The 21,180-nt window shown below is 36.5% G+C and overlaps 1 protein-coding gene across 1 annotated transcript in view; it reads left to right on the top strand.

Annotated features, from left to right (window-relative positions):
* The window catches only part of GPR107 (G protein-coupled receptor 107), a 90,396-nt gene that overhangs the window by 18,433 nt on the left and 50,783 nt on the right, over positions 1-21,180 (top strand). Inside the window, exons 5-12 of the mRNA XM_044663982.1 lie at positions 3,343-3,482; positions 4,155-4,189; positions 7,545-7,601; positions 11,444-11,554; positions 11,895-12,028; positions 18,144-18,219; positions 20,125-20,198; positions 20,579-20,696. Of these exons, the coding sequence (XP_044519917.1) occupies positions 3,343-3,482; positions 4,155-4,189; positions 7,545-7,601; positions 11,444-11,554; positions 11,895-12,028; positions 18,144-18,219; positions 20,125-20,198; positions 20,579-20,696 (745 nt within the window). The remainder of the gene's footprint in view (positions 1-3,342; positions 3,483-4,154; positions 4,190-7,544; positions 7,602-11,443; positions 11,555-11,894; positions 12,029-18,143; positions 18,220-20,124; positions 20,199-20,578; positions 20,697-21,180) is intronic.

Raw genomic sequence — 21,180 nt, 5'->3', positions numbered from 1 at the left:
TTCCACCTTAATACTAATACTATATATTGGTTCTAGGGTAGAAGAGCAATAAGGGCTAAGTAATGGGGGATTGCCCAGAAATGTATCTGCTTCTCTTCATCGCCAACCCCTTATGAACTGCATTTTAAAGGAAGAGAGGGACTCTTTTGAAGTAGAGATAAGAAGAGAGTACAGTCTAAGAAGGGAATGGCAGGTTCAATGGCTTAGAGACAGGAGGTGGAACATCGTAAGTGAGGAACGGAAAGAAGGCCAATCTGACTGGAATACAACTTGCAAGTGGGAGAGTAATTTTCAGTGAGTCTAGAAAGATCACTGGTGGGGAAGGGCAGCTGGGTGGTTCAGTGGACTGGGAGGTCCTGGGTTCAAATCTGGCCTCAGACACTTCCTAGCTATATGATCCTGGGCAAGTCATTTGACCCCTATTGCCTCACCCTAGTACTCTTCTGCCTTAGAACCATTAGTTCTAAGACAGAAGGTAAAGGTTTAAAAAAAAAAAAGAAAGAAAGAAAGATCACTGGGGACAGGTTGTAAAAAGGCTTTAAAAAACTATACCTAAGGGGCTAGTTGGCTCAGTGGCTAGAATGCCAGGCCTAGAGTTGGGAGGACCTGGGTTCAAATCTGTTCTCAGATACTTCCTAGCTGTGTAAACCTGGGCAAGTCACTTAACCTTACTTGCCTAACTCTTACTGCTTTTCTGCCTTGGAACTGTTAATTTGTATTGATAAGAAGACAGAAAGTAAAAATTAAAAACAAACAAAAACAAACTAAACAGAGGAGTTTGTATTTGATCCTAAACGTAATAGAGAGCCACTAGAGCCGATTGAATAGGAGAATCACATGTTAGATCTGTGCTTATGGAAAAATACTTTAGAGACAGCCTTTAGGATGAACTGAAGTGGTGAGAAACTCAAGGCAAAGAAACTAATTAGGAGGCTGTTGCAAGTAATCTAGGTGGGAAGAGATGGCCATGTGATTAGAGAGAAGGGACCAGATTTGAGAGATTTTGTAAAGATAGAAATGACAAGATGTAGTAGCTCATTGGAAAGTGAAGGAGAGTAAGATATAAGGAATACTATCTAACTTTTGAACCCGGTACACTGAAAGGATGGCAGTGCCTTAACAGATACAAGAAAGTTTAGAAAAGGGAAAAATTTAGGGGGAAAAGATAATGAATTCTGTTTTAGACATGTTTGAATTCGAAATGTCCATTAGGTAATTGGTGATGGAGACTGAAGTACAGGGGAAATATAAAAGATCTATCAGTCATCCATGAAGATGATATTAAAACCCTGAGACCAAGAAAGAGGCTGTAATAATGGAAAAGGGCCCAGGACAGAACTTTAGGAGACTCCTTCAATTAGGGGGTGTGATGTAGATATTGAAGCAGCAAAGAAGACTAAGAAGGAGCAATCAGACAGATAGGTGAACCTAGAGAGAGTAGTGTCATAAAAAGTTGGAGAACAGAGAATATCTAGGAGGAGAGAGTGTGAGCACCTTTGTCAAATGCAATAGACAAATTAAGAAGGAATAAGACTGAAATTTGGCAATTAAGAAATCTCTTGAATTTTGGAGAAAGTTAGCATTGAGAGTAAACATCTTTTTTTTTTTAATTAAAGGAATTTGGCTGTGAAAAGGAGGAAAAATAGAGGATGATATCTGGTAGTTAACGTTTTTAAGAACTGAAGGTAGGAGGAACTAAGTGGTTCAATGGATAGAGAATCAGGCCTGGAGACTGGGAGCTCCTAGGTTCAGATCTAGCCTCTATACTTCCTAGTTCTGTAACCTTTGACAAACCAATTAATCCTGATTGCCTATCCCCTATTGCTCTTCTGCCTTGGAACCAACACTCAATATCAATTCTAAGACAAGGTAAAGTTTTGAAGAAAAACAAAAACAAATTGGTGTACTTGGGCATGTTTGAAGGCAGTAGTAAGGAAGGAATCAGTTAATAGGGAGAGAATGAAGATTCCAAGAGGGGAGAGATGATTGAAAATGCAATCTGCTAGAAAAGAAGGGGGGTGGTAGTAGGATAAAATAAACATGTAGAAGGCTAGGACTTTACAAAGGAAAAGGGTTGCCTCTTTGACAGAGACTGGTTAAAGGAAGAATGGGAAATGATGTCAAGGGGTTTTAATATGTAGAGAAGAGAAGTGGGGAGCTCATTTAGAATAGTCTAATTCTCAGCAAACCAAGAGGCAAGGGTCTCAGCTGTGCAGTGGGTAGGAGAAGGTTTGGGAAGCTTCAGGAAGAAAGAAGGTTTGGAATAACTTCTGTGAAGAGTGAGAAAGAGAATCAATTAGGGAAGAATAATAGAATTAAGTTGCTGCAATGAGAGTCTAGTTGAGGTTGGGAACAAATTCATTTTAACCATCCTCAGTTTGCCCATAACTACCAGGAATTTTCATCAGAAGGGAACCAAGACTCTGTGGACTAGTAGATGGAAATTTGTGAGACAGAGGAATCCAGATTAAAGCAGAATGTGTGCTATGGAATGGGAATTTTAGAGGGCACATTGGGAAGGGATGGACTTGGTTAGATTAGGACATGGGTTGGGTCAAGTTGAATGAGGGTGAGAATGAGAAAGATAAGAAGAAGGAGCAGAACAATTTTCTCCTAAATGACTGGTGATTAATTATTACAGGGATAGGGAAGGAAACGGAAGAAATCATATCATGCCAAGATTGAAGTGACCAATTTCCACTAACTTTCAACATAATACATTTATGGGGAGAAATTGCATATCTGTAAATATTGCATTTGAGAATTAAAGTTTCAAGATTCTGGGGAGTTTCTTGGTGCTTATATTTTTGCTGTTGTTTGATTCTTTTTAAAAAATATTTTAAAATTCAAAGATATTTTATTTTCCCCACTATATGTAATAACAATTTTCAACATATATTGTCCAGAATTATAAGATCCAAATTGTCTCCCTCCCCCTTCTCAGAGATGGTAAGCAATTTGATTCGGATTATGCATGTATTATCATGCAAAACATACTTCCTTTTCCAGCTAATTTTTAAAAATTTTTATTTGTTTTTAAATTTTTATTTAGAATATTTTCCCATGGTTACAAAATTCATGTTCTTTCCCTCTCCTCTTCCCTTCCCCCCTCCCTCAGAGCTAACATGCAGTTCTATTGGGTTATACAAATATGTCATTGTTCAAAACCTGTTTCCATATTCATATTTTTAATAGTGTTCTTCTAAAGCCAAAACCCCAGACATATATCCATCAAACCTCATAATCAATCATCTGTTTTTCTTCTATGCACAACATACTTCCATATTGGTCATTATTGTAAGAGAATACTCATATAAAATCTTGATGTTGTTTTTAAACTAGTGTCAAAATAAAGTCTCCAACAGAAGCTGGTAGCCAGTTACCAAAAATCGTCGTCAGCAAGAATGAGAAAATCTTGTCTGAGATCCCAGAGGCAAGCCTTAAAAATCTCTCAGTAAATAACCAAACTTTTGAAAAGCAAGGTAATCCTTCATATTCAGCTTCCAGTGTCTTGAATATCTTGTTTAAATGTATTTCTAAAATTAGCAATCACCCATCCATGGCATATATTTATATATCATTTCCTATGTGTGATGTCCTCTTTCCCTTTTTTCCTTCTAAGACTATGACTCCTTCTTTCTCTTTGAAGACTTAATTAGAAGCATGTAGCAACTTGATTCCTTGAAAGAAAGGGGGGAAACAAAAGTAATTCTGTAATTTTTTTGGCCAATTTGTATAATCTCCTTGTCTGCTTATTTCTATTCATCTGTATCCATACATTCATATTGAAAATATAATTACTCAGCAAAGACTTTCAATGTCTGTAAAATAAAGAATATGCCTTATACGCAAATGTGCTAAATACATATTAGTTGTTGATGATAATGATGTTACCAATCCTTTTATGAAATAATTTCCATTATTTCCCAAGTCCAGATCTAGCATTACTATGACTTAAGAACTATTGGTGCAAGGTCTAAGGGGATAGAAGTCTACAAAACTTGTGATGGCCTTACAGTCTTTTTAATTAGACACTAGGCAAGGAGATGTCTTATAAATATAATGTGATTTTTAAAAACCTTTTTTAATTGAAAAAAATGTGATACATTTAAGTTGAATCTTGCAGTAATGTTTGGAAATACTTCTGCTTCTAGGTGAGAAGTCTATACAAAGTACAGAGGATTCAAAGGTAGGATAACTAGTTAATCAGTAAGTATATTTTAATTTTTTTATTGCATAAATGAGGGAATTCATTTGTTTTTTTTTTAGTTTAAACATTTATTAATATTTATTTTTTAGAAAAGTTAACATGGTTACATAATTCATGCTCTTACTTTCCCCTTCACCCCCCGAGCTCCACCCCCCCCACCCCCTCCATGGCTGATGTGTATTTCCACTGGTTTTAACATGTGTAATTGATCAAGACCTATTTCCAAATTGTTGATAGTTGCATTGGTGTGGTAGTTTACATCCCCAATCATTTCCACCTCAACCCATGTGTTCAAGCAGTTGTTTTTCTTCTGTTTTCACTCCTGTAGTTCTTCCTCTGAATGTGGGTAGCATTCTTTACCATAAGTTCCTCAGAACTGTCCTGGGTCATTGCATTGCTGCTAGTACAGAAGTCCATTACATTCTGTTTTACAACAGTATATCAGTCTCTGTATACAATGTTCTTCTGGCTCTGCTCCTTTCGCTCTGCATCAATTCCTGGAGGTCTTTCCAGTTCACATGGAATTCCTCCAGTTTGTTATTGCTTTGAGCACAATAGTATTCCATCACCAGCATATTCCACAATTTGTTCAGTCATTCCCCAATCAAAGGGCATCCCCTCATTTTCTTTTTTTTGCCACCACAAAAAGCATGGCTATAAATATTTTCGTGCAAGTCTGTTTATCTATGATCTCTTTGGGGTACAAACCCAACAATGATATGGCTGGATCAAAGGGCAGGCATTCTTTTTAACCCTTTGAGCATAGTTCCAAATTGCCATCCAGAATGGTTGGATCAGTTCACAACTCCACCAGCAATGCATTAATGTCCCAGTTTTGCTACATCCCCTCCAGCATTCATTACTCTCCCCTTCTTTCATTTTAGCCAATCTGCTAGGTGTGAGGTGATACCTCAATGTTGTTTTGATTTGCATTTCTCTAATTATTAGAGATTTAGAGCACTTTCTCATGTGCTTATTGATACTTTTGATTTCTTTATCTGAAAATTGCCTATTCATGTCTCTTGCCCATTTATCAATTGGGGAATAGCTTGATTTTTTTTATACAATTGGTTTAACTCCTTGTATATTTGAGTAATTAGACCCCTGTCAGAGTTTTTTGTTATAAAGAATTTTTCCCAATTTGTTGTTTCCCTTCTGATTTTGGCTACATTGTTTTTGTTTGTACAAAAGCTTTTTAGTTTTATATAATCAAAATAATTTATTTTACATTTTGTAATTTTCTCTAACTCTTGCTTGGTTTTAAAATCTTTCCTTTCCCAGAGATCTGACAAGTAAACTATTCTATGTTCACTTAACTTATTTATAGTTTCCCTCTTTATATTCAAATCACTCACCCATTCTGAATTTATCTTAGTGTAGGGTGTGAGATGTTGATCTAAACCTAATCTCTTCCATATTGTTTTCCAAAATTCCTAGCAGTTTTTGTCAAATAGTGGATTTTTGTCCCAAAAGTTGGGCTCTTTTGGTTTATCATACACTGTCTTGCTGATGTCACTTACCCCAAGTCTATTCCACTGATCCTCCTCTCTGTCTCTTAGCCAGTACCATATCGTTTTGATGACTGCTGCTTTATAGTACAGTTTAATATCTGGTACTGCTAGGCCCCCTTCCTTCACATTTTTTTCATTATTTCCCTTGATATTCTTGATCTTTTGTTATTCCAGATGAACTTTGTTATAGTTTTTCCTAATTCAGTAAAAAAGTTTTTTGGTAGTTTGATAGGTATGGCGCTAAATAGGTAAATTAATTTGGGTAGAATGGTCATTTTTATTATGTTAGCTCATCCTACCCATGAGCAATCAATATTTTTCCAATTGTTTAGATCTAGTTTTAATTGTTTGGAAAGTGTTTTGTAGTTGAGTATATTTTAATTTAATTTGTTTAATTATGTAGCATAGAATTTTAGAACAAGGGAAGACTTCAGAGGTCATCAAATAGAGTTCCTTTATTTTGCAAATGAGGGGATTCATCCAGATTGAGGAAGTGACTTGCAGTGGGTAACATGACTGATGTGGAGAGAAGCTATATAGAGGAGTGGATAGACTGCTGGACTTGGAATCAGAAAGGCCTGAGACCTGGTCTAATCCTTCCTCAGATACTTATTAGCTTTTTGACCCTGGGCAAATCATTTAACCTTTGTTTCCTCATCTGTAAAATAGGGATAATATTACTACCTACTACAGAGTTGTAAGGATCAAAAGACATAATGTATGTAAAACTCTTTGCAAATCATAAAGCACTAAATAAGTGTTAGTTGTTACTTTTGTTCTTATTTATAATAACAATAATAAATGCTTTTTCCAGTGCTGATGCAACTTTAAAAAAAAAGTAATGATCACTACTTTAACTTCTCTGAGGATCTTTGTTATTGTCTATATCCTGTGTTTTTATAAATCTGGAATTAATTCTCCAAAAGTGTTGAGCACCTCTGTACTGTGTGCTTGTAGCTAGGCTAGACAAGATGGAGAAAAAGAAGTACTTCTCTTTACACTAAGCAAGCTCGCATTCTGATTAATCTTCTGGGAAAAATATCAGACTATTATTTAGGAATATTTTTTCAGGAAAGGGAATGTGAATTCTGCCATATACTCCTGCTTGCCATTCCACACACACATAGTGCTGCCTTTCCTCTGTCCATGCCTTTGTGCTCTGCTGTAACCCATGCATTGAATACTCTCCCTCTTTACCCTCTACTTTAGAATTTCTTCAAGACTTAGTTCAGATACCACCTTCTGCTAGAGGCCTTTGTTGGCTGCCAACTCTGCCCTTCCAGCCATTAAAGCCTTCCCCTCTAAAGTTCTCTTCTCTTGACTTTGCATATATCTTGTATGTATACTGGACCTGTTATTTCATTGATCCAAAGAGGAGAGAACTCTATCCACCAATGCAAGTTGGCCCTTTCTTTGCAACTTAAAGTCTTAGATTCTTGCCTAAGGCAACAGGAGAATGACACTTGTCCAGTGTCACATAAAAGAGTGTATATTAAAGGCAGAACAAGAACCCAGGTCTGCCTGGTTCTCAGACCAGCTCTGTCCACAAATGACTGCCTCACCCACCTTTGCACCTCTTATTACCTCCCAATTAGAAGGGATCTTCCTTGGAATTTAACTTAGTGTCAGATATAGTAGTGATCAATTAATAAATGCTGAATGATTGAATTCCCTATTGGGGAGCTTTACTCAAAGGACAATCATACAATTACAGAAGGATTTTTGAGTGCTTTGACTATATGAGATAAAAAGGAAAGGAACTGTTTCCATTTTAATATCAGATTTAATACTACTATTCTGAAGTGCCTTACTATGTCATTTAGGTTTCAGAAGAGAAGTCTTATCCTGTTCATATTAGTGAAGGGACAGTTTCATTCCAGGTAAGTGCTCTCTTTCAAAGAATTCTTTCTATTTTTTTTTTAACCCTTGTACTTCGGTGTATTGTCTCATAGGTGGAAGATTGGTAAGGGTGGGCAATGGGGGTCAAGTGACCTGCCCAGGGTCACACAGCTGGGAAGTGGCTGAGGCCGGGTTTGAACCTAGGACCTCCTGTCTCTAGGCCTGACTCTCACTCCACTGAGCTACCCAGCTGCCCCGAATTCTTTCTATTTTGTAAAGGTTTTGTGAGCTAACTTTAGAATATTACAGATGCTTGTGAAAACCAGGTGACATAATGGATAGAACCTTATGCTTGGAGTCAGGAGAACCCGAGTTCAAATTTGACCTCAGACATTTAACTAGTTCTGTGAACTTGGTTAAGTCACTTAGCCTTGTTTGCCTAACCCTTGCCTGTTTGTCTTCAAGTTGTTACTGAGAAAGAGAAAGGCTAAAAAAGGGGAAAAAATCTTATGAATGGTTTAAAAATTTTTTATTAGTGCTTATTATTGTTATGTTGTGTTCATTTCTGAATATACCCTTTTCTTCCACTCATCCCCTGTAACAAAGTTGTGTATTTTTGTTTGTTTTTAAAGGGAGGAGGGAGCAATTCAGCACAGACCACGAGTGAATGATTTTTTAAAAAAACCTCTTGAATTTCTAAAATAAAAGAATCAATATCCTAGACTGTTAAAATTTGATTTTAAGTTTCCCTTTTTATATTTTTATAGTTAAGGAAACTGAGGCAAATGAAGTGCCTACAGATACATAGGTATTAAATGCACAATAATTGTCTTTATTATCATTATTTCTCTTTTTCTAATGAATACTTCAATAGTTTCTAATTTTTCATAACCACTCAGTAAAGGAAGAGTCGAATGTGTTTCCTTGCCAATTCTTTTCAAAGTTACATAAAAAGAAATATCATAGAAGCACGTTACTTTAGGCAGTTAGGTACCTCAGTGAATAGAGCACTGTCCCTGGAGTTAGGAAGACCTGAGTTAAAATCTGACCTCAGACACTTAATAGCTGTGTGACCCTGGAGTAGTCACTTAACTTCAGTTTGCTTTAATCCATTGGCAAAGTTAATGGCAAACCATATTTTGCCAATAAAACCCCATGGTCAGTATTTGTGGGCTGTGGTCTACAGGGTCACAAAGAGTCGCCGAAATATATAACTATCTAACTTGGGTAATACAGAGATGACACACACAACCAGGACACACCCACACACCTCATGTGACAGGATTTCACAGGATAACAGGGAACCTCTCACAAGGGATGTGGCTGTTACGTGAAATCACTCTAGTTGGCAAGATGACAGTTGACAGCTTACTGGTCATCAACCAGCTGGGGAAAATACAAGGGTTGGATGCTATCTCTCTATGGGTCCTTATTGGGGCTTGAGGAAAACAATAGGAAGTAAAATAAAACAGTTTATTAAGAGGTTTAGGGTTGGAGAAATGGAGAAAAGGTCACACTACATTAGATAACTATGGACAAACTTCAGGGACTGGAAATGGGTCAAAAATCTACACTGAGCTAACACAGACTAATAGGTCCAGCTTTTGGAGGTTAGAAGGAGATGTGATGGTCTCACAACTGGGTCCACTTCAGCTCCAGCGATGTTCACAACTTTCCAGGATCCTCAGCAATTAATCCACAAAAGGTAAAGACAGGGAGCTGAACCATCCTGGTATGTTCACCACCCAAGTCTACTTGGTCTTGTTGCTTGACCTGAATTTCCACAGGTAGATGTTTCTTCTGGGAGACAAATTCACTTTTCCTGGGCTCTTCACTGGGACAGATAAACCGGCCTCTAATTGCCTCAGCTAACACAGAGTCACTCCAGGAAAAAAAACTCCCTTCTCACCATTCCATGGTTGGAACCCTCCAGCTTTGCTTGTTTAAGTCTGGCTGTTATCTTACCCTAAATGTCTAAATCTTAATTGATAAATTTGCCTATTACAATGCACATAGCTAAATGACTGAACAGTAAATGTCACTTTTAAAATGAGTGCAAAGAAGTGTCGGAATTTATTAATTCCCTATAATTACATGGTTTTGGAGGCAGATTGTTGGCATAGTGAATATACTGGACATAGAATTAGGAAGACCTGAGTTATTTTTTATTTTATTTTTTAACCTTTACCTTCTGCCCTAGTAACAACTATGAAGGACTAGGCAAACTGGATTAAGTGACCTGCCCAAAATCACACAGCTAGGAAGTATCTGAGGCCAGATTTCAACCCAGGTCCTCCTGACTCCAGGCCTGGTGCTCTATGTACTGTTCCATCTAGCTGCTCCAGAAGACCTGAGTTCTAATCCTGTCTCAGACACTCAAAAGCTGTATGATCTTATTTAGGTCACTAACCCCTCATCTCCAGTTTCTCGTCAATAAAACAAGGATAAGAATGCAAAAAGTAAAGAAAGAAAAGAATCAAAATCTCACATGTTGTTAGGGGGGATCAGATGAGAGAATGTCTGGAAAATGCTTTGTAAACCTTGGAGCTCTCTATCCTAGAATCACAAGATCATTGGTTTATAGCTGAAAGAGGCTTCAGAACTCCCCCTCATTTTATGACTGAAAAAAAAAAACAGGCTCAGAAAGGTTAAATAACTCGTGTATAAGTGTTAGCTATTATTAACTCCTTTGTTATTGGGTTTTGCTGGATTTGGAGAACTGCACAAGGGCAATTTATTTTCCTCTGACCTGATAGAGAAGGTAGAGTCTGCAAGTTTAGTGGCCTCCCAAGGTCCCATGCCTCACCTAAACCTCTGCCCTAAGATAATCACTGTTTTACCCTTTCTGTCTGAAGAACCATGCCAACGTTTTGAATCTGGAGACTTCACTAGGAAACTAAGGCCTCATATGATTGGCAATTTTTGTTTTTGAAATTTTTGTTTTTCCACCATCATGATTGATTTAAAATATATTCTATCAATTTAGCAAAGATATAACAATATAAATTGATAACAATACATAGTATACTTTAACTTTTCCAGTCATTCCCAATATCTTTTTAAATCTCTAAAATATTTATGCTTTTCAAATACATAATACTAAAACTAAAAACCTAGAAAAATGTTTTAGAAGGCACCTTGTGAACTGTTTTTGTTAAAAGCCAAGTTTGCATTTCTCTTGTAAATACTTGATATAGTTTGAATTTATATCATTTTTATTTTAAATTCACAAAAATAGTAGACAATCTTTAATTGTCATAGAAATAATTGAGAAAATGTGGTATCTGTTTTGTAATTCCCAAAATCACAAATTTTACTTGCATCTTGAGGACTGGACCTTTTCAGATCACCACAACTGAACCCCTTTCATTTTTTCTGGAGTGCTGCTTTGCATGAATGTTATTCTGAATGTCATGATACGTAGAAATCTGAAACCTGAAAAACTAGGTAACTGAAAGTATAGTTTGTACCTTAAGCTTCTAATCATTGTAGAGCAAGGAAAGACATTTGTTTATACTCTGTCCCCGCAGTCATTGAGTTTAAGTAGGAGGTTTTTGGTTTTTGGTTTTTTCCTTGTAATATTTGTAACTTTATTTATTATTATTTTTTAAAAACCCTTACCTTCTGTCTTAGTACCATTACTTTGGTTCTAAGGCAGAAGAGTACTGGGGTGAGGCAATGGGGGTCAAGTGACTTGCCCAGGGTCACACAGCTAGGAAGTGTCTGAGGCCAGATTTGAACCTAGGACCTCCCATCTCTAGACCTGGCTCTCAATCCATTGACCCACCCAGATGCTCCTTTGTAACTTTATTTTTAGAATTAAGCATGGTTAGTATATTTATTTGAAGTTTGAACTCATTTACCTTTTCCTCTCTGTTTCTAGTTTTTCTTCAACATCAGTACCATTGATCAAGAAGGTCTCTACAGCCTTTATTTCCACAGATGTTATGTTGGTGACATTCAGACCAGTAATGACCTCTCTTTCAGCCTTGATGTGAGTATTAAACAGAGAATATTCCAGGATTGATGGCTAAAGGATTTTGTGAACCATGGAAAATATAAGACATTTTTATAGTGACAGCATCCTACCTATACTTGGCTCTGGGATTATTCAAATTTGCAAGATGAAAAAGATTAACATTTAAAGATTCTTCCTTGCCAGTATTATAGAAGTGTAGTAGATGCTATATCAGTAAAGAATTGTAAAGTGAATTAGAATCTGACCTCTAGGTCTTTGCTCCTCAAACTCTTTAAGTGCAGATCCAGATTTTCAGAGATAGGATGATGTGCGACTTTTGAATAAATCATGATGTTCATCATGGTTTTGTTTTCAGATTGATATCATAGAGAAGAATCCTGACAGTTACCTTTCAGCCGGAGAAATTCCTCTCCCAAAGCTCTATGTTTCCATGGCTCTTTTCTTCTTCCTTTCTGGAACCATCTGGATTCATATACTTAGAAAACGGAGGTATGTCTTTAGCTTCTGGGAATGCCTCAATTTAGGGCAGCAGCTGATACTGGCATATTTACGTCTTCCTTGCTGACTTTCTAATTTGAAAGAAATCTCAACAGTTTTTCCTCATTCCTTCCTCCATTTAAATTATAAGGATCTATATAATAGAACAGTTCCCTGATTGGCTTGAAATTTTGCCTTTTGCAGCTGCAGTTTGCTTGATGGTTTTTGTGTATTTCCTACTACTTTAAAAAAAAAAAGGAAGCTCAAATATTTAAGTAAAATCTAGGCAACATAAATTTCTTCTGAAATAAGAGATAAAACATTTTAGGACTGGGGATGATGCCAGCCTTGAAATACAGGCATTAGTTCAGATCACAGCTACAATGGATTCTCTTCATTGATCTAAGTGAAGACTTGTTAAATGAAGATAATTCTTCAAAGCTTATTTACTTGGCTTCCTTCCTCATTTCTGTAGCCCCTGCTGTTAGAACTTCCTTAATGTGTTTCTCATGGGAATACAGCTACATATATGCAGAAACATTGTTTAATGCTGTCCACATGGCCTTAAATAACCGGCTGAAATGAGAGTATTGATTTTCAGTTAGAGAATGATGAACATTTGTTGTTTAAAAGGCTATAAACTAGGTAGATTATGGTATGTGAATGCATTGGACATTTAAGCTTCTTCCTGAAATTATTCTAAGTATGGATATTTTCATGTATTACTGATGAAGTGGAATCCTCTTTAAAAGCCAGGACTTTGTGGGGCCACTTTTACCAGAGTTACCTGTTTTCCTTATTACGTATATGTATTTTTGAATCATTTCTTTTCTAATGCTCAGGATAGTATTTCATTTTTTAATATTTAGTTATAATCAATAAATCAATCAGTAAACATTTATTAAGCACCTGCTATGGAGTTAATTAGGCTTTGTGCTAAGTGCTGGGGATACAAAAAAAAGCAAAAAATATAACTACTCTCAAAGAATTTATAATGTAATGTGGGTAACAACTTGCACACAGATATATACAAACAAATTATATGCAGGTTAGATAGGAAGTAATTAATAGAAGGCAGGCACTTGAATTAAGAAGGGTTAGGAAAGGCTTTCTACAAAAGATGAGATTTTAGTTGGGACTTAAAGAAAGCCAAGGGAAAGTGGAGTTGAAGAGAAAGAGAGAAAGCATTCCAGGCTTGAGAGGACAGCTGGAGAAAATGTGGGAAGCCAAGAGATGGAGTGTTTTGTTTGGGGAACAGTAAGGAGACTGGTGCCACTGGATTGTGGAAAGCTAGGAAGGCCTCCGGTTGTTGTTAATGTCTATAACACCATGTCTTGTATGTTTCTGTTTATCAGTTCTTTCTCTAGAGGTGGACATTCACAAGTTATTCTTCAAATATTATTTCTATTGCTGTATACAATATTCTCCTAGTCATACTTATTTCATTTTTTGTAATTTGTGTACATCTTTCCAAATTCACCTGTTCATCATTTCTTATGGCACAATAGCACTCCATTATAATCATATGCCACAACTTATTCACCCATTTCCCAGGTGATAGGCACCCCCTCATTTTCTACTTCTTTGCCATCACAAAGAGAGAAATTTTAGAATAGGATCTTTTTTTTTCCCTGATCACCATGGGAAACAGACCTAAAAGTGATATTGCTGAATCTAAAGTTATACTCAACTTTATAACTCTCTGGGCATAATTCCAGATTGCTTTCCATAATTGTTGGATCAGTTCATAATTTCACCAATAGTGTATTGGTGTCCCCATTTTTTTGATTGAATCCAGGTTATAAAGGAATTTGAATGCCAAGCAAAGCATTTTGTATTTGATACTGAAAACAAACTGGGAGCCACTGGAATTTATTGATTAGAGAGGGGTGTGTGTGTGTGTGTGTGTGTGTGTGTGTGTGTGACGGCATCAGACCTGCATTTTGGGAAAATACTTTAGTAGCTGAATGGAGGATGAACTGGAGTAAGGAAATTTTGAGGTCTACAGACTTACCAATAGGCTTTTACAATAACAGTCCAGGCATGTGGTGATGAGGGACTGAGCCAGGATGGCAGAGGTGTCAGGAAAGAAGGGAACATGTTTGAGAGATGTTGAAAAGGTGAAATTGACAGGTTTGGCAACAGATTAGATATGGAGGGGCTATTCCATAAATAAACACTCATCTCTCAGTTCTGGGCATTTTTACTGGCCATCCCCCATGCCTGTAATGCTCTTTTTCCTCCACTCTGATTACTGACCCCTCTGGCTTCATTTAAACCCCAACTAAAATCTTATGTTCTACAGAAAGCCTTAATTACCCCCCCTATTAATTCCAGTGCTTTTCCTTTGTTAATTACCTCCTATTTATCCTAAATATAGCTAACTTTGTATATCTTTTTTTTCATATTGTCTCTCCTACTAGATTGTAAACTTCTGGTGGGGTGGGGGTGGCAGGGACTTTATTATGCTTCTTTAGTATCCCCAGTAGTTAGCACAGTGCCTGGCACATATTAGACATTTATTAATAATTATTGATTGAGAAATAATAAATTGAGCATGATTTTTCGGTTTCGAACCTGAGAGATCAGGAGGATAGTGTTGCCTTCTATAGTAATAAGAAAGGGAGGGGGTGGAATACTATTGTGCTGTAAGGAATGATGAACAGAATGATTTCAGAAAGAGCTGGATGAAGAGTGAAATAAGTAGAACCAAGAGAATACTGTACACAGTAAGAACAATATTGTATGATGATCAACTGTGATAGACTTAGCTATTCTCAGCAATTCAAAGATCCAGGACATTTCTGAGGGACTTAGGGCAAAGAATGTTATCCGCCTCCAGAGAAAGAACTGTTGGAGTTTGAATGCAGATAATTTTTAAGTTGTTTATTTGGGTTTATGTTTTGGGGTTTTGGTTTTATAAGATTACTCACTTACAAAAATGAACAGTATGGGAAAAAAATAAAAGAAATTACATTTAAAAAATAAAATTTAAAAACCCCCCAAAAATAAGGAAGAGAGGGAGGCAAGGGTGAGGGTTTAGAGGGAAATATAATGAGTTCAGTTTTAAACATGGTTAAGATATCTACCGGATCTCCAGTTTGAGATATCTGAAAAGGCAGTTGGAGATGTAAGATTATAGGTCGCTGGAGAGATTTAAAATGATCATTGTTTCCCTTGGGTCAGTTCAGTGGATTTATGACTATAAAACAGTTAAATGTATTTTATTTTATATTTACTAACCATCAAAAAATCTTTTCATATGCACTAGCAGAAATAAACGATGATTCTACAAAGAACTGTAAACATCTATTGTTTATAATTGTTAGTGATGTTAATTTTAAGGAAATAACAGAAACTTCCTGTTAGTTTTTGTGCCCCCTTTAAAAAAAATTATTGTTGCCAGTGTTATTTATTACTCCTTTGCCAAAGTCCTACACCAGTGTGTTTCCTCATGATGTGATGGTGACCTTGAGCTTTCCAAGAGGGTGGCAGATGGACAGAGGAGCAGAAGCTCTGGCAGAGTTGACCAAATTAGAAATGCTTCAAATACAGGCACAGTGATGGACTCTGTTCCCCTTTTCCTTTTCTTCCCCCTAAAGGTTCAGACCTATGATTCCATTGGTGTAGGAATCTCTGAGTAAAAAAACCCTTTTTTTACCAACACCAAGCAGCAGCTGCTTAGCAACTCAAAGTTGGAAAACTTCTTGGGGCTCTGGGGATTCAATGTCTTATCTAGGGTCAAAGAGGCAGGATGTGCCACTTGATCAGCACTCGATCCTGGACTTTCTAACTTTGAAACTAGATTTCTGTTTATTAATCTATAGGGCCTTGGTTTCTCTATATTTATAGTCTTCATCTCAATCATATCTTATAGTACAATAACTCCCATTATTTACAAAAACAATATACTGTAATATATACTACCTTCTATTTAGTTATGAATATTTTTAATTAGACATACCTTTTTTTAATCTTTAAAAAATATCTTGGGGCAGCTAGGTAGGATAGTGGGGAGAATGCCAGGCCTGGAATTGGGAGAACCAGGATTCAAATCTGGTTTGACACTTCCTAGCTGTGTGATCTTGGGCAAGTCACTTCAGCCCGTTTGCCTAGCCCTTGCCTGCCCTTCTATCTTAGAGAAAATTAGAAATTTAAAAAAAGAAAGAAAAATATCCTTAGGGGAGTCCTACTTTTGGTAAGAGTGGGAACATTTTTCTAGCTCATACTATACATAGTGTTTTCCAAAAGATTGTATCAATTATTAATTTCACTGACAGTATTAATGTTTCTATTTTTCTATAGCTCTGTTGACATTGAATTTTTTCTTTTTTAACTATCTTTAATGAATATGAGACAGCGTCTCCAGAATGTTTTAAATTTACATTTTTTATTATTAAAGAATTTAAGTAGTTTTTCAGGTGGTTATTAAATATTTTCTCAGTGGCCCAGGCAACTTTAAGGCTATAAGTTGCAAAACAGTGGCCAGTAGGCATTGGCTTCATGGGGAGTTCTATACATTAAAAGTCAAAGATCTGGACCCACCATCTACTTTATTTTATTTTATTTTAATTTAATTTTATATTTAATTTAATTTAATTTTATTTTTAAACCCTTGACTTCTGTGTATTGGTTCCTTGGTGGAAAAGTGGTAAGGGTGGGCAATGGGGGTCAAGTGACTTGCCCAGGGTCACACAGCTGGGAAGTGTCTGAGGCCAGATTTGAACCTAGGACCTCCCGTCTCTAGGCCTGACTCTCAATCCACTGAGCTACCCAGCTGCTCCCCACCATCTACTTTAAAAAAAAAAAAAAAGGTATTTTCTTGAGAGCTGCCTATTCAAATCTTTTGACCATTTACCTATCAGGGAAATGGATCTTATTAGAAATGTGTCTGTTCTTTATAGATTTAAGATGTTAGTTTTGTATCAAATACTTAAAGCAAAGCATCTCCTCTATTCCCAAAAGTTTTCCATTTTATTATGGATGCATCTTTTTTTTTTTTGTCGTGCTAACTCTTTATATGAGTAAAATAGAAATCCTTCTTGGGTATTGGTTGTGTGTGTTGGTACACGAGTTATCATTGCTTTAGAGCAGGGGTTGGCAACCTTTTTGGCCGTGAGAGCCATAAACGCCACATTTTTTAAAATGTAATTTCGTGAGAGTTATACAGTGCTCACAGTGAGCTCCTTTAACAGTGCCTGAAAAAAAATTGACTTTATCGCTCCTGCAGAAAGAGCCATATCTGGCCCTCAAAAGAGCCAGATATGACTCGAAAGCCATACATTGCCGACCCCTGCTTTAGAGTCTCTTATTTGCCAGCATGCCTCAATTCCATTTAATTCATTCAGCAAACATTTATGGAATGATATATATGTGTGAAGCACTTTTCTGGGTGTCTAGAAGGATTATAAATATGAGTAAGCTTTATGAACTGTGCATTAAGGTATGTTAAAAATAGAGGTAATATAAACCACAATGTTAGTAAACTTAAGACTAAGTGCTATGAGAGTTCAAGAAAGGAGAGGAATTGCTTTTGAGACTATTCCGTTTTTCATCCTGAATTGAAGGGATAATGGGAAAAAGTAGGAAAAGAGAAAGTGCCATCCACTATTTAGTAGTCTGACAGACTGCCCTAGAAGAAAGATACAAGTCAGTACAACTGTTAGGACCTTGAATTGGCTTAATTAGCATGCTGTTAGTTGAATATCTTTGCATTGTAGATAAATCTTTATGCCATCTAATGGTGTACTTTTGAGATTGATCTATTCTTATTTGCTTCCATTAATGAACTCTCAAGTAGACATTAAAATAGGAAATTGACCCAAAGAGCCAGGAAGATAAATATTCTAGGTTGTTCCTTCAGGTTAATTATAGGACAGAATTTTGTCTCTAGCAATTGTTTCCACACTGCAGACCACTGTAGTCACAATGTAGTCTATTGTTAGCCATTTAGATGATTTTAAGACTTCAGTGTGGAAGCCAATCCCACTAATAATAATGTCATAAGATAGTTCCCTTAAATTTGATTGAGTTGTATTTCTAACAAATCCATCTGATGTCTATTGCTTTTTGCTGCTCCTTATGTGGCAGTGAGGTGCTTCCTCAATTTTTTCCCTTCTTTTCATAGGAATGATGTTTTTAAGATTCACTGGTTGATGGCGGCCCTCCCCTTCACAAAATCTTTGTCCTTGGTGTTCCACGCAGTATGTATAACATTTTTTTAATGTCCATTTTTCATTGGTGTCCTTTTTGTAAGTGATCAGACTGAGTGGACAAGTAAATTATCCTGAAGAAGGAGGGGTTAACTGGGCAATAAATAACATAGGATGCCTTTTTTTTTTTTTAAACCCTTACCTTCCATCTTAGAATCAATATTGTGTATTGGTTCTAAGGCAGAAGAGTGGTAAGATCTAGAAAATGAGGGTTAAGTGACTTGCCCAGGGATCACATGGCTAGGAAGTGAGTGAGACCAGATTTGAACCCAGGACCTTTTGTCTCTAGGCCTGGCTTAATCCACTGAGCCCCCCAGCTGCCCCTCATAGAATGCCTTTTTAATGAAGCTCTTCATAATTCCATTCCCATGATATACTGTTAGTCCAGCATCTCCAAAATGCTCCTAAAATATGGGTTTTTGCCATTTCCTGTGATAAGAGTGCCATCTACTGAATTATTTCTACCATTTACTATATTTTCTGTATTTTTCTTCTTCTGACATACAATTAATGATAAAACAAGACCATTTAGTTTCCTAATATACTTGCTGTTGTCTATATGTAAAGGAATACTTTAAAAATTGAGCCAGTGCTTTGCGAATATAGGACTTTTGCAAGTCAGAATTGGACTCTGAGTTGAATTTTTAATGATGCAACCTTATAATACCCTGGAAAATAATACAACCATTGGTTAATCCCAAAATATTCTTTAGGTGCTTTTTCTTTGTGCCCAAAGACCAGTGTAATGAAGGTACTGCTTCAAAGTTCAGGACTGCTGCAGTGTAGGTACATTTTGTAATGGGAATTATAATTCATCTGTTTAAAACCTCAGAGGAAATGAGCACTGTTTTAATATTTTAGTTATCCTTTTGGACCTACATAAGAGAGTTCTTTTTCTGCTGATTTTGCTAATATATCATAAGCATGTGACTTTCAGTTTGTGGAAAAGATTTTCTTTTTCAAAGTAATTTATTCCATAGTTTATGATTCTATTTTATTAGGAAAGATAAACTTGGAAACAAATGTTAGTCACTTTCCAAGTGTATTAATGTAGGATAGTTGATTCATAGGATGTTTACATTTCTAAATAGGCAGCATTTATGTTTCACTGTTGGATTAATTTGCATTTTTGTCATTTTACAGAATCATAGGACTTCAATTTAAACATTAGTTTATTATTTTTTAAACCCTTACCTTCCATCTTAGAATCAATACTGTGTAATGATTCCAAGGCAGAAGAATGGTAAAGGCTAGGCAGTGAGAATTAAATGACTTACCCAGGGTCTCATGGCTAAGAAGTAGCTGAAGCCAGATTTGACCATTTCTAGGCCTCTCAATCTATTGGCTCTCAATCTATTCAGCTACCTAGCTGTCCTTAAATGTTAGTTTAAATGCATTGATGGTCAAACACACTGTTATCTTGTTCAGATAACAGTGTGTTTTTTGTGAACCTGTAATGATTTGAAATTGTTTTTGCTTGTATGCAAACAGCAAGAATTAGGAGTGACTTTTAAAAAAACTCTTTAGTGGACTTGTGTTTACTTGAGAAGTAGTCTCTGAAAAATCTTTAAGAAAAGAAAAGACACTGGCTTTCTTGAATAACACTTTCATCTGCCTGAAGGAGTAGATGGTCTTTTTCAGTCTCTTCAACTTGTATTCTATGAAACTACACCCGTATATAGGATTTATAAAACTGGCCTCACATTTTACCAGTGCGATCATATGGTGTTTGACCCCTAACGCATCATGATACGGAGAGAATAGAGTAGTGTATTGTAATTAAATTATTAGCCTATTATTTTAAGTGAAGTTATGTGTGTGCTGGGATGAGGTTCTAAGTGACAACTTGACTTGTGTTGAAGTTTTCTGAAATGATCTTGTGCTCTGTGATTTCAGATTGATTACCACTATATCTCCTCGCAGGGATTTCCAATAGAAGGTTGGGCTGTTGTTTACTACATCACTCACCTGTGAGTATCCAAGATAGCTGTTAAATACTATTGCTGTGAAATGTCATGTAAGATTTGACCATTAAGCTCACTCTCTTTTTCAGTGAAGAAAATCTGTCAGTATATACAGGCTTGGGAGCTTATAGGACAGGTGGTGAACTCATGGAAGGGGGCCACATTTTGGTGCTGCTATTTCTGGGCTGCTGGATAAAGGGAGATAGTACGTGAGGAAATAAGAATCTGGCCCAGAATAGGGCTACTTACTCACCTGTGAGAATTCTCCACTGTGTAGATTTCTCTCTGCAAAAAAAAAATGTGTAGTAATGAAATGAATTTCAAAATATTACTAGACACAGGGAGACCTGTTGGTATCTTCTAAATCTTAAAATTTTCTTTTTCAGATTAAAAGGTGCACTTTTGTTCATCACTATTGCACTTATTGGTACTGGCTGGGCTTTCATCAAACACATCCTTTCTGATAAAGACAAAAAGATCTTTATGATCGTCATTCCACTGCAGGTGAGACAACCCTATACTTCAGCACTGACATCTCTCTAGCTATTGGTTTGATTCCACTTTTAATTTGGATAAGAAGGTAAAGGAAGAGGGGCAGCTAGGGGGCTCAGTGTATTGAGAGCCAGACCTGGAGGCAGGAGATCTTGAGTTCAGATCTGGCCTCAGATACTTCCTAGCTGGGGTTACCCTGTGGAAATCACTTAACTCCCATTGCCTGGCTTTTACTGTTCTTCCTTGGAGCCAATAAACAATATTGATTCTAATATGGAAGGCAAAGGCTTATTTTTTTACTTTTTATTTTTAAAATTTTATTTTTTAGAAAAAAGTTTTCCATGGTTACATGATTCCTTAGAGTCTTCATGATCTTTAGAGTCTATATCCCAAATCATATCTGCATCAACCCATGTGTTCAAGCAGTTGTTTTTCTTCTTCTTCTCCTTCCTTCCTTCCTTCCTTCCTTCCTTCCTTCCTTCCTTCCTTCCTTCCT

The sequence above is a fragment of the Gracilinanus agilis genome, chromosome 2 (genome assembly GCF_016433145.1).
Source record: "Gracilinanus agilis isolate LMUSP501 chromosome 2, AgileGrace, whole genome shotgun sequence".
Lineage (NCBI taxonomy): Eukaryota > Metazoa > Chordata > Mammalia > Didelphimorphia > Didelphidae > Gracilinanus > Gracilinanus agilis.
This window is presented reverse-complemented; position numbering and strand designations above follow the sequence as displayed.